General features: G+C 32.2%; 1 protein-coding gene across 16 annotated transcripts in view; it reads left to right on the top strand.

The window, feature by feature from the left end:
* ADAM22 (ADAM metallopeptidase domain 22) overlaps window positions 1–15,762 on the top strand; it is a 261,263-nt gene that overhangs the window by 234,796 nt on the left and 10,705 nt on the right. For 3 of the 16 annotated variants that reach the window (XM_060196278.1, XM_060196277.1, XM_060196281.1), the window contains exons 26-29: window positions 1,221–1,238; window positions 8,829–9,023; window positions 11,550–11,650; window positions 11,987–12,053. In XM_060196278.1, coding sequence (XP_060052261.1) covers window positions 1,221–1,238; window positions 8,829–9,023; window positions 11,550–11,650; window positions 11,987–12,053 — 381 coding nt within the window. Of the gene's footprint in view, window positions 1–1,220; window positions 1,239–8,828; window positions 9,024–11,549; window positions 11,651–11,986; window positions 12,054–14,229; window positions 14,341–15,762 lie in introns of all 16 variants that reach the window. The other 13 variants (XM_060196284.1, XM_060196280.1, XM_060196282.1 and 10 more) reach the window with 7 other exon arrangements.

Here is a 15,762-nt window from a genome sequence, read left to right as displayed (position 1 = left end):
CTTTTTTGTGTTAAACATCACTCGGACCTCACTATCACTCCATCTTGAGAACATTTTTGTTTAAGATAGGTTTATTTTAGATGTCATGTAAGTTATTTTATCATATGAATAATTAAACTTTAAATTGGAAATGCTTTTCTTTTTTTTTCTTTGTTGTCATGTTTATTTACTTTTTTAATTTATTTTTTAAGAAAGGATAAATTAACAAAACCATAGGGTAGGAGGGGTACAACTCCACACAATTCCCACCACCCAATCTCCATATCCCATCCCCTCCCCTGATAGTTTTCCCATTCTGTATCCCTCTGGGAGCGTGGACCCAGGGTCATTGTGGGTTGCAGAAGGTGGAAGGTCTGGCTTCTGTAATTGCTTCCCTGGAAATACTTTTCTTAAGTTTTAGTCTCTGTGAGTAATAATAATTTAAGAGATTTGATAGTGACTCCAGTTATCATATACAATGAGGCAAAATGTTCTGGTGTGCATTTATATTCTCCTGCTTGACATTCTCAGGAAGAACTTTAGTTAGTTTGGTGTGCGTTTCAAAAGAGATAAATGTTATTTTTTATTTCTATGAAACTGTTGATTTATGTAAGTAATTTTATTAGTTTTATCTTGTTAAACCACTGTGCATGTCTGAAAACTTGTTTTATAGTATGGCTGATTTTAAAACATTTTGCTTAGAACATTGAGAAATTGCTTAGAACAAATATAAAAAAAAAGATTGCTATTGAAAAAGTTATACTTTTTATCTGACTTATTAATGTTTTTAAAAGTAAGTAGTTATTTAAAAACTATGCCATAAGTTCATTGGTCTTACTTAAAACTTTTTTTGTTATCTTTATTTATTGGATAGAGACAGCCAGAAATCAAGAGAATAGGGGAATATATATAGAGAGAGAGACCTGCAGCACTGCTTCACCATTCACAAAGCTCTCCCCCTGCAGGTGGGGACCTGGGGTTCGAACCGAGGTCTTTTCACATTGTAACATGTGCGCTCAACCAGGTGCACCACCACTAGGCCTCCTGTTGGTGTCACCTGCCCCCCGTTAGTATTGTGAGACTATAGTTATGTGTATATTCCTGTTTTAATTCTACACTTCTAAATCCTGTGGTGGAAACCTTTCAGTGAATGCTATAGCTTTTATGTTTTGTACTACCTCTTAATGTACTTCTACAGGTAACTAATTCTCTTTTCCTCCTCTCTTTTTGTTCATGAAAAGAAACTATCGAGAACAGAGGTATGTGATGAGAATAATCTGAACATTTAATGGATAAGTTTAACTCCAATCATCACCTTTGGAATTCATGCAGTTATAAGTGAATAGTTCATCTTTCTGCATCAGTGACATAAGTTAATGTTTATTTCTCATGATCTTTGTGTAATAATGTTAGTACTGGTGCTGTTACCTGTTAATTAACATAGATCATATTTTAATTTTAATGAATCAACCAACACTAGTAAAATTAGTAAAAATTCTTGTGTAACTTCAGTAGTTATGTAATATATGAATATTTGTTTTTTTCCCATCTGAAACAAACTCTCTGTAAAGTTGTCACCTGTGTTTACATAAGTTTACTGACTTTTCTTCATGTTTATAACACATTTATTGCTGATACTTTCTGAAATATTCCACTTTTTTAACTGTTTCTGTATTAATAACTTCCATATAGTTTTGTGGTCAAGAGTATATTCTGACATTTGATAAGGCAGCTTATCACTGTTTTTATGGTGATTGGGTAATGGGATAGGTAGTTAATGAAATACTTCGTATAGTTAAAAGTTCTGATTTTTCTAGTATATTTATTATTCAATAAAAAGCCCACAGAGAAACTGAGATATCTGTTCATCATCTTAAAGTCTATGTTTAACCAAGTGCATTAAGAAAGTATAAGCCTTTCATATAATTCTGTATGGATTTCATCAGTACAGATCCACCCACAAATTTTCTTATCTTGGGGCACACTTTTCTTCTTTATATGTCAGAAATTACTAATACTGTTAGCTATAGATACAAACAATTTAAAATATACTGGAAATTGATAATCTGGGCCAGGTTTTATACATTATACATTATTACAGTGCTATTTTAATACTCAAAATACCCATGAATAGTGCTACTTAATCTTTTCCAATGTTTAAAGTGTGAGGTAGACTATGAATAAAATATAGTAAATGTGGTCATGCTTTTTTTTTTTTTTTTTGAAGGGAAGGGATTCCCAATTCTAGCTCTGTTTTCCACTAATTAAAATTTTAGGTTTTTTGGTTTTATTTCATGTTGTAATTTAAAATTCTTATAAATCTCTATTTATAAATATCTACGGAATCTATAAATAAATGATGCGTATGGGGGTATCGTGATCCAGGTTACTTAACTTAAATATTATAAAATATCAACCTTGCATAGAGTAAGCAACTCACCGTTAATGAAGAATGTAAAATGAGGGTAGGTTAACTGACTTTTTAAAATAATTAGATTTCTTTGTGACATGTATTAAACATTGAAGGAAGAGCTGGAGCCATTTGAACTTTTATTGGATAGAAGTTGATCATTCATACCAAAAATATGTATGGTGGTATTCTTCAGTGACAACCTAAGCTAGCAGAGTAGAAAGTTGATGATTCAGCTCTATTTCCACAAGAGCTTATAAAATGTTGAAAATATGTAACATAAGCATAGCAAAAATAAGTGTTCTAAAACATGACGTCACCAGGAGTACTATTCAAAATTAGTGAATCATCCATACTATGAAGAAGTGGTTGGGAGTTGGGCGGTAGCACAGTGGGCTAAGCGCAGGTGGCGCAAAGCGCAAGGACTGGCACAAGAATCCCGGTTCCATCCCCCAGCTCCCTACCTGCAGTGGAATCATTTTACAAGCAGTGAAGCATGTCTGCAGGTGTCTGTCTTTCTCTCCCCCTCTCTATCTTCCCCTCCTCTTTTCATTTCTCTCTGTACTATTCAACAACGACATCAATAACAACAACAATAAAAACAACAAAGGCAACAAAAGGCAATATATAAATAAATATCAAAAAAAATCTTTAAAAAAAAAGAAGTGGTTAATATGTAGAATTGCACCTATTTCTTATTCTAACTCAGTATATGCATAGGTATAGTTATGGAGGTTTTCACATTATCTTTGTGTGCCTGACACAATTCCATGCCCCCTGGCATTTTTAAGTCATCAGTTCATCAATGTGATTGTCTTTTTGAGATCTGGTTTGTGTTCTTAGAGTTGTCACAACTTCAGCAGGTATCTATTTTATTTTAGTTATTTTGACATATTGCACACAGTATTTATTCCTTGCCTATAGATAATGAAATTTAGATTTGTACCATAATCTCAAAAAGAATTAGCTAAGAATGGGCTTTAAATCAGGAAGTCATGAGTGCGTATTTTCTTAAGGATTTTCCTTTTTGAGAGTATATACTAGTGACCAAAAGAAGGTGACATGATCAACAGACTAAAGCATGCATTAAGACATTTCTATCTTATAAAAAAATATCTACAGGTATTTAAATATAGATGTATCCAATTCCATAGGATGCCAGGAAGTAGAAATAAGAATTTTGAATTATTCTTATCATTATATTAGGTATTCCTTCAGATTCTATGATGGGAGACAAATTGATAAGAAATTAGAAATCCACTTGCTAGTCTGTTGTCTTGGGAAATCACTTAACATTTCTTCAATGAAAAAATCAGATCAAGTTCTTTGTAATCTGACCTTCTAGAGAGAGAGAGGTAGGTGGGTTATTCTCAGAGAGTGGGGCAGCCCAAATCACATGATTGGGGTTCACATATACTACTTGAACTGATAGAAATGCTCGTGAACCTAAAGTTTTGCTTTTGCCATTAAATACAGTACTATGTTTAGTCCATAACCAGTAATTAGAGTCTTAAGAAATATATGAGGATCAGAAGTGCCAAACTAGGCAAAATGTTGACATTCTTGAAGAGGTAAAAACAAGTAGCTTTCTGACTCAATCTGTTAATGAGTAAATTTCTCACTTTGTTTTTAAAAACTATATGTCAGTGTAAATGTGTGATAGTTTTAAATTCATCTCTGGAAAACTATGTCAAGAAAATAACTTTTATATTTTTGTTTATAAATTAATTCATAAGAAATAGAACTCAGTTCTGTGTTATAGTAGAGGAGGAATCTCGAATGATAACACTTTAAATTTATAGTTATATCATATGAAGTATAGAACTATGAAAAAGTTATAGAGAAGTTTTACACATGAATTACTTAGGAGTATGACCATACATAAACTCCCCCCCATGAAAAAAAAAAATCTCCAGAATTTTTTCAGTTGTTCCTAATGTTTATTATAGTATAATTACTTTAGGTTTTAAGAGTTCTATACTAAGTTGGAGGATTTTTAAGTTTTATATTTTAGGTGGGTGAGCAAACTATAGAGTAAACACATTTGTTTGACTTTGCTTTACAAAATATCCATATTCAACTGAAACATTTTCTTTGAAATGTACACATGTCATTATGGTTAATGTGAAGTCGAATGAAAAGTTTTATTATAATTTCATGATCCATACTTTCAGCAGAAACTCTCCGCCACATTTGTTTTTCTCTTCCCTGCTTTAGTCATTTTATCCATTTATTTTTATTAGTGACTGAATAATTGTTTGCAAGTTATATTTCCACACCACACTTACCACCACAGTTCTGTACCCTTCTCCCACACCTCCACCATGTCACTTTCCTGCCCCCCAGGGTAACCATCATAGTTTTCACGAAGTCTTAACAACAGTTTGACTAATCTTTTTTCTCACAAATTCATGTATTCCCGATTTTTTATATTGTGCATGTGAGTGAAAGCATCTCATAGTTGTCTTTCAGAGAAATGCAGGTCATTTTGGTAACAGATATAAACGATAGAGTAAGAGACTGAAAAAAAAAAAAAAGAAGGATAAAACTCCTTGACTTTACCTATTTGCCATTCCCCCACATTTTTTTTTAAATAAGGGGTATGGTAGGGGCCATAACATCCTCATTATGTAAAAGACTTTCACTCCTGAGACTCCGGGATTGTAGGTTCAATACTGGGCACCACCATATGCCAGAACTGAAAAGTTTAGCCATTTTACTTCCCGTTTGTGAACTGCCTTCCTTTTTTCCAAATCCTTACTTAGATTAATTTGTTATTGTTATTTTTCTACTGATATTTATGCATCAGTCATTGTGTGCTGGCACACATTGCACAAAATTCATTAAAACAGTAAGGTTCCAATAATAGACAACCCAGACACTAACTAATAAAGCATTGAAGAAATGCTTTCCATGTTAAGACTTGTCTTTTTAAATTTTATTCCCATTTTTAGTATGTGCAAGGGTTATTAAACTAAACATTGTGGTTCAGTGGATCCTTTTGGAAGAAATCAGATTTCCCTCATACTAAGAGTGACCATTTGCCTAAATGTTTTGGAGATAACAAGCATTCTTACTGAATTTTTAAATTAGAATGCCAAAACAATAGCTAGGTAATTTATAATCATGAACAGGTTGAGTTAAATTGAATTTATCCTCTCAGATACTTTAAAAGTGACTAATAAGCAGAATCTGACTGAGTTTGGAGTATGGCACCAAAGTAAAAACCTCTGGGGGGAGGGGGAGGGTAGATGTTCAGCTTCACTGTTGTGTGGGGGGAATACACAGACCTTTGGTGGTGGGAATGGTGTTAATATAATATATTGAGACTATTAACTCATAGTCTCACAAATCACTATTTAATTAATATGAGGGGAAAATGGATTGAATGTCTAAAAATAGTTTGAAAAAAAGTGACTAAGAAAAAGCTGAGTATTCACATCCCAAGGAGAAAAATATCATTACAGCTTATGAGATAGCTGCTCCATAGTCAATAAGTTGTAGAGGTTATTTCTTTCCCTTGAGAGTAAGAAACCTTCAAACATACTGCTTAAGGAGTTGTATTAATTTAGAATACAAAGTTGAAATTCCAAGCCTGTATAATGAGGGAAAAAAAACAGTCTATAGCTGGGGAAGTATTCCTTTTTTGAAGAAAAATAACTTAGTTTAATAGGTTTTTATTTTCTTTTGGTCATTATACAAACTATTCATATACATGTCTGTAATATTTGCATATGATTCAGGAAATATGAGGTCATTTTCTTATTATAAAACTTGGCATTACTCAGGTCACCTATATAGTAGATATGTCTAGATATCAAAATCTATGAAATCAGAAAATTTCGGAAGTCACAAAAACTAGTAAAATGGACATAATGAACAAACTTAAGACATCATTTAGGCTAACAACTGTAATATTAACCATTATTTCCCCCAGTAAAATGATTTTTTAAAAATAAATCATTTAGTTGACCATGTATGGTATTTTATAATAAATGAAGAAATATCATTTTATTAATCAAACACCTGCCATCCTTTATCTTCATTTTTAAATAAGAAGAAATAGTTTGTTATAAGTACATTGGATACTGAAAAAAAAGATGACTTTTGTCCATGAATAATGCTATATACTATTCTTAAGAGATCTTTAAAAACAGTCATCATTTATCCTCTACATATTTATATATTTACTATGAAAAGAAGGCTACATATATTCCTTGTAGAATTTTTGGAGAATGCTAAGTAGTTTCTGTATTTTGAAAAATTTACAGAACAAATAAAGTTCTAATTTGTCCAGGATGATCAAAACAAGACTGTGTCTTAGATGTTCATTGAATGTAAATTCCCTTCCAACCCTTAGACTGAAATCCAGTTTATTATAGCTTAGCATATAGGGAAATTGTGAACAGAGAAATTTTGCTGAAAGAGTGATAAAATGTAATTGATTAAAAGAAAAAGTGGATTCAATCGATGAAGGTAGATTCACTTAAACCTTCATTGCCAGGCTAATGAGTTCTTTGGTAAATGCTTGAGTGCTAGAACCACATAAAAGATAGGTAATTTGGGTAAAAAAGTAATGAAAAATTAAAGTACAGTCAAAACTTGTCTTTTCTTTTTCATTTAAATTTAAAGTAAACTTGTCATTTAATTTGAATTAGTAAGACACACCACATCAATATATAAAAACTAAAGGTAACGGTGACAAAAGATTTGTTAGTCATAAATATTATTGGAACTATGATGTTGCTAGAGATTGTTCTGATAGATAAAGTGTCTAGTATAATTTAAAATAACTATCATACAAAAGTGAAGCTTCCACTGTAATGCAACATATGAAACTCTAATTTTGACAGCATTGTTTAAAGCATTGATAGAATATCTTACTGTTAAGGGATAAACAGAAAATATAATTAAAGATCTCCTGCATAAAATATATATATCACTTTATATATATATATCTTAGCATTGTAAATTTGGGGATATCGTATTTTTCCCTATAATTAAAACAACGTTGCACACTATATTAGGGAGAGATTATAGTTATGAGCTGAAGAGTTAAATGTTATTTTTAAAAGTGTGTCAAGTAATTATAGGTAAAATTAATCTTGCACACAAAAATCAGAAATTCTACTCTTTTAGAAGGGAAGTAATACATTTAATTAAACAGTTTTGACTTGCATTCCTGTCAGTTAAAAATTTTAATTTTGTAGAGATGTGTAAGCGAATAAGAGCGAAATAATATAAAGTGTAGTTTTTCATTTAAAAGGACAAATGACCAAGTATTTGAAACATTTACAACAATATGAGGAAGGATATAAGCAAGGAAATGCAGATTACAATATTTTTTAAAAAGAAAATGAGCATCAGCAAGTAACAAACTTTAATGTAATAACTAACTAAAACTCAAGAGTTAGGAGGTTTGTGCTTTTGTGGGAGACCTTCTTTAGTACAGTCTGTTTAAAATTCTCAGTTAAACATTTATTAGACATTGCAACAATAATTCTGATTGGAACCAAAGTTTTCAGTGTAGTTGACTGGGGGCATAACTACTAGCAAATGATAAAACTAGCTACTGAGAAAGGAGGTATGACTGTGTAGTTCTGTTTAAAAATTTCTGTCCATATCCATTAAGAGAAGTAATAAAAATTTGTCTCAATGTCATTTAATTAAAGTTTAGAGTGAGTTTGTACAGTAATCTGTGCAAATTCGATTTTTTTGTTGTTGTTGTTTTCACTGTTACTGTAATTCAGGTGGAGATCCAAGATCACCCACTAACTACCTGTAAATACTTATCTATAGTCTCAGAAAGAATTCTGTTCTATTTCAACCCTTTACTCTTCTAAATAAATTATCTTCCTTTAAAATCTGCTGTGGAGATATCAGATTATACTTTTGTTTCCCTTTTAAATTTTTCTCAGTTTCTTCTATTGTTGTTAACAACAAAGGCCCAAATCCAATAGAGAAATCTGAAGTAAGAATTCATTTGAAATAGATCATAGAAGATAATTTAGGTGTCAATACAGTAAAGAGCAAATCAAAGTTAGATTATATAATGTTTAGAAAACATGAAGATGCCTTATTTGTGAGGGCAATCTATCCTGGCATATTTTCTTTGATATCAGTTTTTTTAAAAAGGCAAAATGCAGTTGACTTCTCCAAGTAATCTGAAGTTAAGTGAAAAACCTCATCTTTCCATATTTTTCTCTCAAGCAAGAATTTATTTATGCAGACTATAAATACTTCAGTGATTGCCTCTCTGACCTCTACACTTAGAATGACTTAACTTGTCACATTTACTAAATATCTTGTGTGTTGTTATAGATTTGATTCATGTAGATCATTACCCCTACCTTTTTTTTCCCCTTAGATAATATTTGTATATGTCTGTGTTCATGTGTGTGTCTTGTTTTCTGACTTTGAAATGTTTATTATGCCTTAGACAGTTACCCCAGGGAGATTATGTAAAAAAGCCTGGAGATGGTGACTCTTTTTATAGCGACATTCCTCCTGGAGTCAGCACAAACTCAGCATCTAGTTCTAAGAAGAGGTCTGCTTTTCTGTCGCATTTTCAGATTTCTACCTGTTCCATCACACATTATTCCATTAGTCAGAACATTTCATTATTTTGCAGCAGGTTTGATTACTTCTTCCTTCTTTCTTGGATGTTAAAAAATAGTATCCTTTGTTCTTTGATTACTGCTTCAAAATGCCATATGCTCAGAGCCACTTTTTAAACAAATCAGACCCAAAATGAAAACAAAATAAACAATGATGTAAATTTATATAGAAACTCTAGAGTTTTCCTGTGTGTTCTTATATGGATTGAGAAACTATATATAGTATTTTATTACATTAAAATGGTGAGCTTTATGTCATATTTGGTAGTCAAAGAAAAAGGTTACTGTCATGCTTCAGTAAAAACAGTTATTAAAATAAGTTGGTAGCATAAATGCTGCATTGAATATTTTTAAGTTTATACTTATCAGTGCTAAGCTTGCTGTGAAAAAGGATTGCTTCTCTGTGATTCATATATTTGAATATTATGGTTTTGCCTTTTATTCCTGCAATGATTATTTCTGGACTTTATATCTTAAAGCTTGGCTGCCAAATTAAGTATATTTAATGTTTGCCTGAGTTTAATAGTGATACAGATGAAGCTAATATATTCTTTATATGTTTTAAACTTTCATTCTCTGTTCCTACTCCAAAATACTAAGCAATATAAAGAGGACTGGACCATTTAAAGTTTTTCATGTTTTATAATTACTTAATAAAGTAAGCAGAAAGAAGAAATAAATAATTAAAATGTTTGAGTCAGTGAGATGAGCATTCACACTAAAAGATACTAAATAATATAGAGGAAGATTTTCTTCACAATTGTTGGTAGGTTATAATGTATATAGAAAAAAAATTGATAGTCCTACATATTACTTTGGATACAGAAGTTACTTGTAGACTGAAGGGGAAGAATTGTTAGTTTAATTGAGAAGGAAGATGTTTCTTCTAAAGTTCTAAATAGAATGAATTAGGATTATGCAATGGATTTCACTTTTGTAAATATGAATCACGAAGAAAAATAGAAGTACTTAATAACATCTCAGGACTTTATATGAATTATTTTAAGCAGGAAAGATAGTTTTTGCTCAGATAACATAGATAAGAGAAAAAGTTAAGAAATGTTTTGAACAACAAATGCAATTTTATAGAAGAAAGTTAATATCTAAAAAAAATGTTTTATTATCTTTATTTATTTATTGTGTAGAGACAGCCAGAAATTGAGAGGGAAGGGGTGATATATAGAGAGAGAGACAGAGAGATCTGCAGTCCTGCTTCATCACTTGCAAAGCTTTCCCCTTACAGATGGGGACTGAGGACTTGAACTTGGGTCCTTGCCCATTTTAACATGTGTACTCAACCAGGTGTACCACCGCCTGGCACTGAAAGTTAATTTTTTTAAATTCTTTTAACTTATTGGGGACATTCTAATAGAATAAGTTCTATTGAAATCTCAGTATATAAATATTTTCTTTGTAAAAGTTCTAATTTTGAAGAAATAGCATGGTTACTAAGAGAAGAAATTAATAAACTTAACAGAATTTCTCATGTACAAGATAAGTACTATTTTATAATTAGGAAATGATGACCAGAAAATTCTAGGGTATTCATACTTAACAGTTGTGCTAATTTCCATTTTTTTCATTTATTAGTAGAAGGTTTTTAATAAAGACATTATTAGCTATTAATTGGAAGGCTAATTGTGGGAAAGATTTAAAATATAGTGCTATTTTCTATATTTTTTTGAGAAGAGCTGAAAATACTTATTTGAATAAATCCGAGATTTTAGCAAAAATATCAATAGATCATGATTTTAAGCAGTTAAAGTTGTATCAAATTGTGTGGCTCATTCTGTTTGTTATTTGTCAAAATTAATTATTTTTGGTTGAAGGTAGGTGTGACATTTTTGCTCCTGGTAGGCAATTTATTTAAAGATGACAAGACATAACTAGCAGAAGGCTTGATGGTACATGGGCTTTGTGGGAGACCTGCTATTTAAATATCTAGTTTGGTTCAGTTATTGGACAACTACCTAACAGAATGATATTTTAGAGAAACCATTTTTTGGGTAAAAAAGACAATTCTCAGAACATAATTATATTATTTATGAAATTCTAAATAATACTTTGATAAATATTGAATAGATTCAGTTGAAAAAAACTTAATTAAATCACTTGGAAGTCCATGTTCTCATAATATTTGAATGGAAACCATTGCTTTACAATTAAGAAACATCTATGGTGGGACCCCATTATGTAACTTTGCTGCTTGGGTGATATAAGTGAAATATGTGGCAAATCTGCTATATGGTTGCTTTGTTCTAGGCAATGTGAATTGGCTTGCATTATATCCTGATATATATAAGTATATTTCAATTATAAACTACTGTAATGGGGTTCCATTGTATTTGACTTTTCTTAAATTGAATGTTGTGTAATTCTGCCTTCTTCATGAAGACTTTCATGTGCTCTTCATTCTTTCATTTCAGATTTTTTTCTTTGTTTTTTTTTATTTAATGTATAGTAATGCTTAACAAGTTTGCTTACTAATTTCAAACCATTCTTACATTTCTTAACAGTATATTCATTTTTTTCCCCAATTTCAGGTCAAATGGACTGTCTCATTCTTGGAGTGAAAGGATTCCAGACACAAAACATATTTCAGACATATGTGAAAATGGGCGACCTCGAAGTAACTCTTGGCAAGGTATAGAAGAATGTTCTGAATCAATCTGTACACATAACAACATATTCTATATTCTGTGACGCGTAGCCATAAAGACTTCTTCCCATATGCTCTTTAGCTTGCTCTTCTTCCATACAAACAGAGGCATTTATTATGAAAATCTTTTTTTTTCTTTGTTGGGAAATGATGGGATATAGTAACACCAGAGCATTAGACACGTTGAGGTTAGATAGTGCTGTAGAACTCCATGTTATAGGCATGATATTGGCTTTGAATTACACCTTGATATACCATGTAATTAAACATAAGGCGATTGCTTATTTACATATAAATCTAACTATAAGCTATCTTTTTCAGGTAACCTGGGAGGCAACAGAAAGAAAATCAGAGGCAAAAGATTTAGACCTCGGTCTAATTCAACTGAGTAAGTCTGAACCTCTAATAGAAAAAAAAAAATTCTAAGGTCCTATGTAACTAGTGTGAGAAGTTAAATTAAGTAGAACATCAAAGAACTGTAAAACATGCCTTGGACTTGGTTTTATCTTTTTCGTTCTTTTTTTTTTTGCCATTTAAAAATTAACCATGACTTTTCTCTTTTACATAGGCATCTCCGCAACTGTGCCCATACCAATGTTCACTGATAGTGGGGGTCTTGCCCTCACTGCAGGCTTTTTCCTCCAGTAACCTGCCATTTTGGTCTCTTGGTTTCTTTTGAAGGGAATTTTGATAACATTCCTTTCTTCTCATCACCTAAGGTCCAGCCATTTCAGATTCTCACAGCCTAGAAGCTTCAGGGAAAATTTCTAATAGAGCATGATATGGCTCCTAATGTAAAACCACCGCTCTGAGGGCTTCATGACTGCTATCTAAGCATTCTCTCAGACTAATGGAATACTTTTTCTGTTTAAATCTTCCTTCAGAGTATATTTTAAAAGGGTATCTATCTAAATTTGCTCTTTAGCAGAATCATTGTCACCAGATGCAAATCTATCCATTTAAAATGATAGCCACACATTTTTATATAGTGGTAGGGTAAGAAACTATATAGGGGTAGGGACAGAATTTACATTTAATGATACTTTATTGAAGTAAAACACCATACACATTTTTTTTTTTGCTTCTTTACTTAAGAAAGTATGAGTAAAACCAAGTTCCCTCAAGCCTTTATCTCTTTTCATGAAGTAAAACACTCATTTGTTATCCTTCTGGATCTTGCTACCTAGACTTTTTTTTTGTCATACCTAATCCTTTTTTTAACTTCAACCTTAATTATTATTCCCAGGATTTCTGTTGCTTTTTCATTGCTTAATACTTAAAAAAATATCTGAATAGCAGGTATTTGTCAACTGCTTGTCAGAAACTTATGTTAGCTTTTCCATCATACCCTGCCTTTTTCAGTCCAGGATAATATCATTGCCCTGAAATTTGGACCTTCCTGCTGATGATATTGTCTTGTAAGTGACTTGTCAAAGTTTATTAGAGGATACTTTATCTTAGAAACAATAGATAGGATCAAGTGATACCATTGCATGGTCCAGAATGACATCATAGAACTCCATCATAAGAAACTAATCTCTTAGAGTTTATCTTATACATTCCCAAAGCACTTGGATGCTTTAGGGCTCATGGTAGATAAACTCTTCTTGGAACATTACTTAATTTGTTTTGCATGAGATCACTTCGTAAGAGCTCCTTAGCTTATTTTAATTGCTCACAAGAATACAGATAAAACTGCAAGATTTTCTTTAGAAGTTCCTTTGTGTACTATTAATGCTCTAATTGCATTTCCTATAATATGGCTTTAAAATGCCTAAGTGAAGAAAAAAAACTTCAGTAATATATTGAAGCTATGAGTTAGGACCCAGATCTTAGTATTTAACAAAAGTTAGCCAAAAAAAATTTCTGTAGAATTTATTTCAAAATTACTTTTTGTATAATTTCCACTCACATTATATAGTGTATATTATATTACAGATAGTGTTTGAAAAATCTTGCTTGTGAGATAATTAAATTATGGTATTTAAGAAGACATCATAGTCGAACCATATTTGTAAGGAAAAAGTACTTTGGACTCCCTTAAAATCTTCAGCTTTTTCAGGTTTGAATTGTATGACTTACTGTAACTACATGGAACCAAGCCTGTGAAGCTGGCCATTATTCTCACATACATTATTGTATGGGTACTATATTTTTTTTTCTTAAAATAAATGTCTAACACAACAGGATTATGTTGACAGTTTTTTAAAATTTTTTTTACATTTGTTAAACAATCCAATTTGCTGCTGATATAATAGTATAATGTGTGACTATAATAGGGGCAGAATGACTATAAACATCTTTTTTTAGACTAATATGTATAATCAGGTTCATAATGTCAACATTCCCCATTAATACTTCATTATCCCAATAGATGATGAAGCAATGGGACATGCATTAATGTATGCACCACAAATACATTCTCTGCCAACTAACAACAGAAAATATCCTTGCTTGTATTGTTTTTCCACTCAAAGTTTTGCATCTTCCTCACTGTTGTACATATTGTAAAAAAAAAAAAAAGTCTTGGCTTAGAATATGTATTATATATTGTGTTTTTACAGGAGGGAGCCCCAAGCACCTGAGCCTGGGCACTCCCTCGCCCAGACAGTCCCATCCCAAGGCATAAGCCCAGGGGGTTCTGACAGCCCCCATACAGGGAGTCTGGATCACAGGTCAGTCTCCACCTGCCCCTTCATTCTGGGCTGCCACTTAATCCCAAGTCCCTTCCTTGGCTGAGAACAGGTTCATTTCATCTCTGAGGACCCACAAAGTCTGCTTGGAGGTGGTCCTGGTCCAGCTAGCATCAGCTAATTTTCCTCTGCCTTCCCATCCTGGAGAACACAAAAGAGCTCTCCTATCCTGTCTAATGCATTTTTTTTTTTTTTGCATGTTGCGCTATAAGCCAAGTCAAGCCACATAGGCACGTTATAGAAGTTTGGTAAAAATCCTATCATACCAGCCACCATGAACTAGAGGTATTAGGAAGTCTATTGTGAAGGCATTGCCACGAGCATATTACTAGATGAAACAATTGGGACCTTTCTTCAGGGACCTCTAGTGAGGTGATCTCAACCTTCTGAAATGAAGGAAAATGTCCACCATGTGCTAATCAAGCCATATTGCTGTAGATTTCACCGGACAGACTTGGCACAAGTCCTTTGAGATGCTAAGATTGTCAGTGAAAGGAAAACCTGTCTCCTCCTGGAAGTGGTAGACTGACTGCCTGTGGGTGATAGTTTGCTGTGTGGCTATGTTTCACCTAATAATAGCTGCATGGGCTTTTTTCAACAATTTTCCCCAGGCCAGAGCATTCACTAGCCTTCATCTGTGGCTGCACTTGCTTTTGGACTGTTTCTTTTTGTTTAGAGTCTCAATGGAAATCTTTATGCAAGTCTTAGTTGGCTATCTTTGTGAAAAGCATAAATTGGCAATGATTGTGGCTAAAGGCAAAACTAGTGTGAGTTGTTTCTGAGTTGGTAGATATTATCTTAATAAAAAATGGTCTTATGAGCATAAAAGTAACCAAAACTTTCTCACAGGAAGGAATTTTCTGATCTGATTTTGGGGATATGTATTGATTATAGCAAAAAACAAAGGAACGGACTATGGAATAACTTTAAAAATATCTTGATTTAAAATGTATTTACAATTAACAATAAATATAGAGAAAAAGAGAGAACTTTAATCCAAAATTGACAGAATGTTTCATAATTTCCTCTGATTTTATAACTTTAAAACAATTATAGAGCTTAGATCTCCATTGTCTGTATTATCTCTAGAAATTATCTTTTAAATGAGAAAGCCCAGGAAAACCTCTAAATTCATCCGATTCTGAATCAAGACTGAAGTTGTTGAATTTATATTTATTTTTCAAAGACTAAATTTAACGGGATGTGTTTTGCTTGACTGTCAATGTAACAGTCAAAGGAAACTCTGAAAAAAAAAACCCAAAACTTGCACTCCTAATTTTACGTTTCAAAATTACCTTTGCACCATAATTCTTGTAGAGACTTTGCTATATTCATCAGAAAAATGCTAATAACCAAGGTCATTTTTGTCCTCTAGCAATTATTCTCATAATTGGTGATGAGACA

This window comes from Erinaceus europaeus, chromosome 8, assembly GCF_950295315.1.
Source record: "Erinaceus europaeus chromosome 8, mEriEur2.1, whole genome shotgun sequence".
Classification (NCBI taxonomy): Eukaryota; Metazoa; Chordata; class Mammalia; order Eulipotyphla; family Erinaceidae; genus Erinaceus; species Erinaceus europaeus.
This window is presented reverse-complemented; position numbering and strand designations above follow the sequence as displayed.